Genomic DNA, 9,782 nt, shown 5'->3' on the forward strand with positions numbered 1-9,782 from the left:
TGATGGAGACATCCAACTCTGGACTTGGCCACTGGAGTCAGAGAAGAGCCCCCTCCAGAGCTCCCACCCTCAATTAAAGAGAGTCCCTCTGGTCGGGAAGGGGTTTCCAGCTGGGGGGCTGCGGTCCCCGCGGGCGCCGAGCCGAGCACCGCCGAGGGGGCCGGGGGGCGTCGCCCAGGGCTGCGGGGCTGAGCGCGCGGGGCGGGGCTGCCCTTGGCCACGGGAGGCGTCCGTCTTCCCGGACCAGCCGGCGTCTCCTCGCCAAGCAGGGCGGGGGCGGGGGCGGGGAGGGGCACGGGCGACACCGCCGTCCCCTGCAGCGAGGCCGGCCCCGCCTCGCCGAGTCCCGCGCAGCCCGCTCGGCCGCCGCCGCCCGCATCTCGCCGACCGGGCACCGGGAGCCGCGGGCCGTGGGCGCGCCGGCAACTTCGCGGCCGCTGGGGGCGCGGCTCCTCCTGGTGCGAGCGCGAGTGTGCGTGTCCCCGAAGGCCTCCTGGGGGCAGCAGCGGAAAGGGGGACGAAGGGAAAGGTAGCTCGGCGTCCGGTGGCCGAGCAGGCAGAGGCCCCTCGCGGAGCCGGCTCTGGAGACCTCAGCTCCGGCGGGGCTGGCGCACGGCGCGGCCGCCGCCCTCCGGCCGGCAGCGGGACTAGCTCCGGGGCTGCGAGTGCGTCTGCCTGCCCCGGTGGCAGCAGCAGCCTTTGCGGACGGAAGAGCGGCGGCCGCGGCAGCAGCATCGCACGCCGGGCGGGACCGCTGAGCGTCGGGGCCCGCGGCCGGAGCAGGAAGGGGGGTCGCGGCGCCCGCCCGCCACCGCCCGCCTCGCCCGCAGCGCCGGGTGCGGGTTGCTAACAATGGTGCGAAGCGCCGGCGCGGATCCCGCGTCCGCCCAGCGGTCGTAGAGGAAGCGGCCCGCGCCGGGCGGGGTGGGCGGGCAGGGAGACGCCCCCGCCGCTCGCTCGCCGGAGTTTGCCGCGCGCCGGGCCTCTCCGGCCCCGAGCCCCGCTCCCCCCCGGGTCACCGACGGCAGCTCGATGCAGAGAGCATGGTGCCAGCGCCCGGGTTAATCTAGTCCCCCGCTCGCTCCTGTTTCCTCCTCGCCCTCCTCCTTTACCTCCTGTCGGTGCTGCCTCCGGCGCCCTGCGTGTGGGAGTACAACTCTGCCTCTCCCAGGAGACTGGTGTGTGACCACCTCACCGCACTCGCCCATTGAAAGCCACCCCCGAACAGCTGGATAATGTCCGCTCCGAGCAGATTCAAAAAGGACAAAGAGATCATAGCCGAGTATGAAAGTCAAGTCAAAGGTAAGGATGGGAGCGGCCGCCCTGCTCCTTTTGTGTGCTTGCCTGTCATTGTGCCCGGGGAGTTGCGTTTCTAACTTGAGATCTGCGTGGGAGGAAGGTGGCGAGGGACAGTTGGAGCGCCGGGCTGAGCCACCTGGGGCTTCGTACAAGCCGATTCCAGTCCCAGCCCTGGTCCCATCAAACCCGCGGGGAGCTGGACACCCGCTGGCTCTCCCTGGCCATCAGCGCGCCTCCGAAAGGGGGAGAACTGGCTGTAACTTAACCACCTTCAGCCGGGCAACTTCCATGGGCGGCAGGCAGCGGCACTGGTTCCTGCCCAGTTATTCTCGTCTTCATCCTTAGTGTTCTTTTCAAATAATACCATTGTCACAATGCGATTTTTTTTAAGGAGTCATATTTCTGAAGTCTGCACGCCGTGTGATCCAGGGCTTGATTGAGTGCAGGCAGTTTTGACATTTACACTGTTCACTCTTAAATTATTAGGGCGAGGCCCCGTTTTATAACACAGCTCCCGAGAAGCCTGGCAGTTCAACCAAAGAGGGTCCAGTGGAATCTGACTCTTCCTTTATAATGGGCCGGAATGGAGTACCATCTTTCACAGTCACACCGGAGTGTTGGCTTTATCATTGGCTGGAAGCCATTGCATGTAAAATGAAGGTTTGAATATTTAAATAGTAGTTTCAGTCCATTTACATTGTCAGCTAATGAAGGAACCTAATTAAGATCGTTTTTGCTTAACGTGTTTTGTGGTTTAAAAAATATTTTTTTTCTCTCCAGTACAGGTATTTTGTGTTGCTGTGGAAGTGTTTCATAAACATGTTTTTGTCCTTTTTTTTTCTCTTTTGTGGTCTCTCACCTGGTAGCTTTCTCTATTGAGACAATGGATGGAATGTTGTGGTAGCTACTGTTCTTTGGACTATTCAATGCAAAGTTCATTAAAATTGCTATGTAGACACCTGTGTTTGTACAGATACAGGCTTATGAAAGGGCTATGAGAAAGGCATTCCTGTACTTGCCTTGGGAAAGGCAGGAGCAGCCTGGGTGTTCTTTTGTGTGGTCAAGTTGTGAAAATGCCTGGAGTCCTGTGAGAGGACCTGGTGGGGGAACTCTGTCACCTGAGTGTGAATCTGGGCCAACTCATCGTGATGCTGGGCAAACAATGTGCAAGCCGAGGGACTCATGTTTCCTTTATGCTGATCCCCATAATGGAGTTAGGCTAAACATGGCTCAGGAAGATTTTTATCTGCTTGTAATTAAGATAATTTATACGTATAGGAACTGCTTCCATTGACATGGAAGTTTTATTACTAGAGAAGTAATTATTTCCTTAGAGACAGGTAAACTTTCTAATGAGCATAACCTTTCTTTTCTTAATGAGTTCAACACAGCTTAACACCTTCATTCTAAGGCAGAACTCTTGTTCATAATCACCATTCCTCTGTGCAGTTTTTCCACGTGGCTCTTTGTGGCAGGTCTTCCACTGGTGGCAGTCTGGCTTTCCTGCTGCCTGGAGCACTGGCTGGCTGAGTGTACTTCCTAGTATTGGTTTAGTTAATTCTAGTCTAAGGTCGTTTGTCCACGATCAAATCCTTATCTGAAAAATATTCTCATGATTCATTTCTTTCAGTATAAATTCTAGAGTTACACGGTTACTTACATGCTTGAGAGTACAGACCCTTTACATTGATTAAAACTCAGTCACATGGGGTGTGTTGCAATGTTTAAAATGCGTATATCAAATTCAATCCAAGGAAAAATTATGAACATGGTGAAGATTGTTTTTGGAACAAATTCTGTCCCATAGAAAGTGATCTCTCTATTCTCTTCAACCCTCCGCGCTTATAAACACCCTGTGGTCTTCAGGCTGCTTTATGACTCTACTACATTTGACCTGCCCTCTCGTCAGGACCTGTGTCCAGACTTTTAATCACCTCTCCTGCAGTTCTTACACATCCTGTGTCCAGCCTAAATCATTATATCCATATGGAAATATGGGAATAGGATAATACAGTGAAATTGGATCTTACACACATTTAATGGCACAAATTCACCTGTGCTTGTTGGCAAGATCAAGAAGAGAGTGGGAGAGAAATGTCGCTTAAGTAGTTAGTGCCTGAGGCCAGCTGTTCTTTGTAGTGTGAGTAGGTTCCTTAGTAAGGATAGCATGAGAGTCAGGACTCCGGTTTTGTTTCATTTCCTGAGTCCCTCTTTAAGGCTGAGTGTCTTACCTCAGCAGAGTGCTAGTCCAGTGTTTAAAGACATGTGTTTTTAGAACAACCAACTCTTTTAATTATAGCCAGCTAGCTCATCTGATGATAAGCAAAAGAAACGTGGCCTCTTTTATTGCAGAAGGGAAACCTGGCTTTATTGGCCTCATTAGGAGAAGATACATGTCTGTCTCAGTGAATGAAGACACAGACATTGGACTCTTTGGGTGATTTGGATGTAAGGGTGATTTCAAGAATCATTTTTGATTATGTGGGTGTGGGTGTTTTACCTTCTGACTTAGAACAGAGTATTGTCCTTTCTTATTCTCTTCCATTTCCCTAAACCAGTTGCATTTATTTCAGAATTTCTGAGATAATGATTTGATCCAGAGGAATGACTCCAGATGTGGGATTTTGCCTCTGTGGCTGCCTGCACATGTTTTGGGAACAGACTTCATGGAGCTGGTCTCAACTGTGAAAAGAAGGATCCTAAGTGATACTATGTCATTTTATGTGTCAGACCATAAATGTATCCAGTTAGATGTATCATATTGGGCAAGTCACTTAGCTTTTCTCTGAGTTTTGGTTTCCTTGCTGGAAAGATAAGGAGTTTGGATTCTCTCAATCCTAAATTCTTTGAGTCTAATTGAAGATGTCTTGTCAGTTCATATTAATCACCTAGTAAAATTTTCAAGCTTTTTTGCATTTTTTTCTTGGCTGCCTTGTTTTGGAAGAATCATCTTTGCTTTCACTTTTTTTCATAATGAATTCGCAAATACTATCATGTTTCCCCAAAAGTAAGACCTAACGGGACCATCAGCTCCAATGCGTCTTTTGGAGCAAAAATTAATATAAGACCAGATATAATATAATTAATATAATGTAATATAATACCAGGGAGGAGAATTAGAAATTACACAAGTACTTAAGAATAGGTAGGTTTAAATCAAGGACAAAAGGACCAGGAGCAATAATTTAAAAGAGGTGTGTTAGCTAGTAAGAAAACTGACCATTTTATACATGTTGGTCAACTTCCCAAAGATTTAGAATCCAGAGAAATTGATTTCTTTTTTGTGTGGGACCTTAAAAAGCAAGCTTGTGTGGAAAATATGTGAAACGCAAACGATTTGACTAGGCTACTTGTTAGCAAAAAACTTAGCAATGAAAAAGATTGTTAACAAGTGGCTAACAGAAGATTTGGGGGTTGTCTGTGGGTTTTAGTGATCTAGGTAAATTTTAGATTCCGCAGCAAAAATACTGTAGAGCACATATAAAAAATACTGGTTAATATATGGGAACCAAAAGTATCGAAAGATAACATTTTGTGAGCTGGAACGCATAGATGGGACACTGCGTTTGCTACTAATAATGCATGTTGTTAGTTGCCGAGAGTTGACAGCTATTATTTGCAATATTATCCTAGGGATTATCTCATACTCATCTCCATGCCATATGTACAGGAAGTGCCAAGAAAATCTGTTGTTCTTTGACCACTCTGCGGCCTGAACTACAAAGAATACATGTTTGTAGCAGATGGAACATGAGGAAATGCCAGTTCAGTTTGGTATGGCCCCATGTCATGCAATAGGTTTTAGTAGGGAAATTAAAAGTGCTACTGTCATTAATATGGAACCTGTGTCTATATCTAATGTTCTGTCATCTAATGTGGAATAGAAAACAGCAACAGTTTAAATTATGAATTAAAATTTTACAGCTGGGAGGGACTCTTAAACACGTCCTGTCCAACTCACTCATTCACATGAAGCAAGGAGGCGTGATGACACAGTTACACAGTTAAGTACCAGGGACTAGAACTCAGGGCCTCTGCTTTTTAGTAGCAGTCGTCTACTTTTAGATTCCTCACAGAGCACAGTAGAGATACAGCATTTCACCGATTTAGACTTTATATTTATTGAAGGAGTCATAGTTGGACTTAAGGAAGAATAGCAACGCTGGTCTGTTAGCAGGAGGAGTTAATTAAATTGGTGAACTGCATCTAAGTTGTTTTTTCATCAAGATCATTTCAAGAAACCACGATACCCAGGCAGCAGCTTCACATCAAGAAAAACAGTAGTGCATATGTACAAATGAAACTTGCTGGGTATTTTGCTCAAGGTAATTGTAGCAATTGCAGTAAACGCTCTCGAGTTGCCCAGAAAACCTCTTTAGTTTCATGGTGTTCAAAAAATATTAAGGGGGGGGTGGCCGGTTAGCTCAGTTGGTTAGAGCCCGGGGCTCTTAACAACAAGTTTGCCAGTTCGATCCCCGCATGGGCCACTGTGAGCTGTGCCCTCCACAACTAGATTGAAACAACTGCTTGACTTGGAGCTGATGGGTCTTGGAGAAATGCACTTAAAAATAAATAATGGTTTAAAAATACATATTAAGGAATAATTCTGGAGAAAGTTTTCAGCAAAAGCATGTCTTGAAACCGTGAGTGTTGGAGTATATGGAGGATGGGAAACCTCAGCTCTGACAATCTGTGCTGTGTTGTCCAGTTTGACAACCAAACTGGTTCCGGTCTGATCCAGTTTCTGGATTGACCACACCCTTATTTCATTTATGCTATTACCTCTTTTCACTTCAATTCAGACAGCTAAGAATTAGAATAAAGAAAAGGGAGTAAAGTGTATGTCTATCACTCAAGTCTAGTTTTAGTAGTTGGAAGGCAGAGGTTAGAATTAGCAAGTTACTTGAAGAGATGTTTTAGTTATGTAAGGTATTTTTATTTGTTGGTCCTGAGTTACTGTCTTGTTTATTGACAGTATGTGCTCTCCTGTTGATATCTCAGGATGGGAAGAAATGGAATGTAGTGTTTCAAAGCAGAAACTTTGGTGTTAGCCATCCAGCCCTGTCACTAATTAGATGTGTGACCTCCAAGAGTCAGTTTATTCATTTGTTAATTGGGGATAAAATAGTATTTACCTCCTTGTCTTTGTGAGGCTGCAGTGAGGTGATTTGTGGAAAATATGTACTACACCCTTGGCATGTAATAGTCAATAAAAATTAGTAATCGTTATCTGTTTAATTTTGGTTTCTTTGCTTCTTGTTACATTCTGACTTAGATAACCTTTTTGAAATTCAAATACTTAATCTCCAATCTGCTACCAAAATAGATCCCAAAGTGGGCGAATCTTGAATTACCCTGATAAAGTGCCATGTGTTAGGTTGGTGCAAAAGTAATTGCGGTTTAAAAGGTTGAGAATAATTACAAAAACCGCAGTTGCTTGTGCACCCACCTAATACTTACAGAATGGATTGCGTTTCATAGTGGAAATAAAAAGGTAAATATAATACGCAAACCAGACAGCTTCTCAGCTCCTTAGAAGGTAGATTTTATATTGTGTTATTCTTTTTTTTAATCTAAGTATAAGTAACAAAGCCTAAAAGCACATTTCCTATACTTGGGCTACCATGTGTTTGCTTACAATTTTTGTTTTGAATTTTCTATACCTTTGTTTAATGAAGCTATATGGAAAATGAAAACTGAAGTCCATTCAGTGGATTTTATTTACCTGTGTTGAAAAGGATTCTTATGACATCAAATAAAGTCACCGACTTAATTTCATAGTCTTGAGAAAAAGATTTTCTTTTAAAATCAATATAGAAATGAAAATTTCACTTATAACTGCTAATTTGCTTCTGCATCATTAGGAAGCACTTTGATTTTTCCCCCAGCTTTATTGGGATATAATTGACATACACCAGATAGCATCTTGCTATTAAAAATTATTATTTGTGTATCTCCCACACCTCCTGATGCAGTGCTTCATTAAACATTTATTAAATGAATAGAGTAATAATTTTGGATTCTTATTCCTTTATGGTGTTAATCAATAAATTGAAGCTGTAAAAGCAAATTAAAAGTTTATTTGGGGTCTTAAAGGATTTTAATCCAAGAAACGCAGATTCAGGTAGAAGTCAAACTGCTCTCTGGAGAGAACAAGGAAAGGCAAAGTTTACAAAGGCAAAAAAACCACAAAATGTAATTCATGCCAATGAAGGATTGCTGACTAGGTTAACAGGGATTGGTTAGTTCCAATATGCAAATGAAGGGGGTGAAAACTACAGGGAAGGAAGTCCACATGGGTCCATGTAGCAGTTGTTCCCCCGGGATATTTACAGCTGGGCCTGGAGCTGAGTTTAGCAGCAGGGTTAGCAACCTAATAGCAGCTCAGAGAACTGAGGCACAAGATGTGCATAGGTCCCACTTCCGTACTAGCCTCCTGACTCTACATGACTCTCTTAGCAATGCTCATTCCATTTTATTTTTTTCCATTACCAATAGTATAAGTTAACATGGTGATCATTCAGAATTCTCTAGGGTGTCCAATAAAGTATTACCACAAAACTAAATTGGATTCAAGTGTGTAACTTCTCTTGGAAAGTTACAGAGCTCGAAACAATCTAAACATCCCATGGTAGGGAAAGGTTAAGTAAATTCCACTGGGGAATGGTTATCTAATTTGTGTACAGGGAATGTTATGCAGTCATTAACAATGGTTTTTGAAGCATATTTTACAGTATGGAGAAATATTTTATAGTCATTGGAAAGAAAAGAGACCATAAAAAGCATGGTTCTGACAAGGTAAATGGATGGGTAATGGTGCCATGTACATGTGTGTCTGCCATACTTCGTGGTGTGATTTCAGCAGAAAACCTGGTTGGACTAAAGTCTTAATATGGCACTTGACTAGTAAAAGAAAACATCACTCCCCCCAAGTCAGATGTTCTATGAAGCCAAAAGTTTACAGTAATCATCTAACAGCAGCATCTAACAGTTACTGAACGGTGACCGTGCCAGCAGTTACTGTTGTGACTGCTTTGAATGGGTGGCCTGAGCTTTATATGTACATACCCGGCTATAGTACATGGCAGGAGGAATTTCTGGTTATTTTTCCTGCTTAGTATAAGTTGTATTTCTTATATTTTTGAACCACTGTATACCCGCCCCTTGGACCGTTTCCTGGTTTAATGCAGGAATCTCATTTTGAGTTCCACCCTCATTCAGGATGGGAGTGGGGCAAGGTAAATCCAAGCAAAATTTAGTTTCTGAGATGAACCTCTGATAATCAGATTTGTCCTCAGGACAATTTACACCTCAGTGATATACTTTGGTTTTTCCTTGCTTTGAGTTCAGTTAACTGTGTGTGTGTGTGTGTGTGTGTGTGTGTGTGTGTTTGCATGTGTTTGCTTTTGATGTTTAAGTTTTTAATTCATCTGAAGTTTGTTGTTCATATTGTGAATTACGGATATATTCTTAATTCTTTTCATATGGATGACCATTTTTTAGTTCCATTTGTTAATTAGTCCCTTCTTTAAAAAAGTGATGTACTAGCTACTTGTGTTTTGATCAAAACTTCGTACATGCAGGAGTTTACTGCTGGACATTCTATAGTGTTTCATTGGTTAATTTATATATACTTGCACCAATACTACACTATCTTAATTACTATAGCTTTATAATAAGTCTTTATATCTGATAGGCCAAATCCTTCCGTTCTTTTTCAGAAGTGTCTTGGTGATCTTGGTCCTTTCTCTTTCAAATACATTTTAGTATCAGTTTTTCCTTCCGTGGGAAACCCATTTACATTTTGATTGAAACTGAATGAAATTATAAATCAATTAGAAGAGAATTGGCATCTACATGATGTAGTTCTCCCTACCCATAAATGTATTTCTCCATCTATTTAGTTTTTTGAATATCTTACAGTAAAATTTTATATCTCCTATGTTTTTTTGTTAGATTTATTTCATGATATATTGTAATTTTTATTATGTTCATGAGAGTTGTTTTAAAAAATTTTTTTATTGGGGAACAGTGTGTTTTTCCAGGGCCCATCAGCTCCAAGTCATTGTCCTTCAGTCTTCAGTCTAGTTGTGGAGGGCGCAGCTCAGCTCCAGTCCAGTCGCTGTTTTCAATTTTCTGTTGTGGGGGCGCAGCCCACCAGCCCATGGAGAAATTGAACCAGCAACCTTGTTGTTGAGAGTTCAGGCTGTACCAACTGTGCCATCTGGCCACCCCTTAAAATTGTTTTTTAATTGTTTCTATTATACAGAAATGCAGTTTACTTTTGCATATCCGTCTTATATCAACCACGTTGCTTTATGATTTCTAATAATTTTTATTTCTTATAAAACTTATTTGCAAATAAAGACAATCTTATTTCTTCCTTTCCAAACTTTATGGCTGTAGTTTGTTTTTCTTGTATTTTTGCCATAGGCAAAATTTTGAATGCAAAGTTAATAAAAGTGGCAACATTGGAATTTTTT

General features: G+C 43.2%; 1 protein-coding gene across 2 annotated transcripts in view; it reads left to right on the forward strand.

Moving 5' to 3' along the window:
• The first annotated feature begins 341 nt into the window (after positions 1 to 341).
• SRGAP1 (SLIT-ROBO Rho GTPase activating protein 1) overlaps positions 342 to 9,782 on the forward strand; it is a 247,823-nt gene continuing 238,382 nt past the window's right edge. For both annotated transcript variants that reach the window (XM_081060579.1, XM_081060580.1), the window contains exon 1: positions 342 to 1,302. In XM_081060579.1, coding sequence (XP_080916705.1) covers positions 1,236 to 1,302 — 67 coding nt within the window. In that variant the 5' untranslated portion in view covers positions 342 to 1,235. The remainder of the gene's footprint in view (positions 1,303 to 9,782) is intronic.

Source organism: Rhinolophus hipposideros, assembly GCF_964194185.1.
Source record: "Rhinolophus hipposideros genome assembly, chromosome: 9".
NCBI lineage: Eukaryota > Metazoa > Chordata > Mammalia > Chiroptera > Rhinolophidae > Rhinolophus > Rhinolophus hipposideros.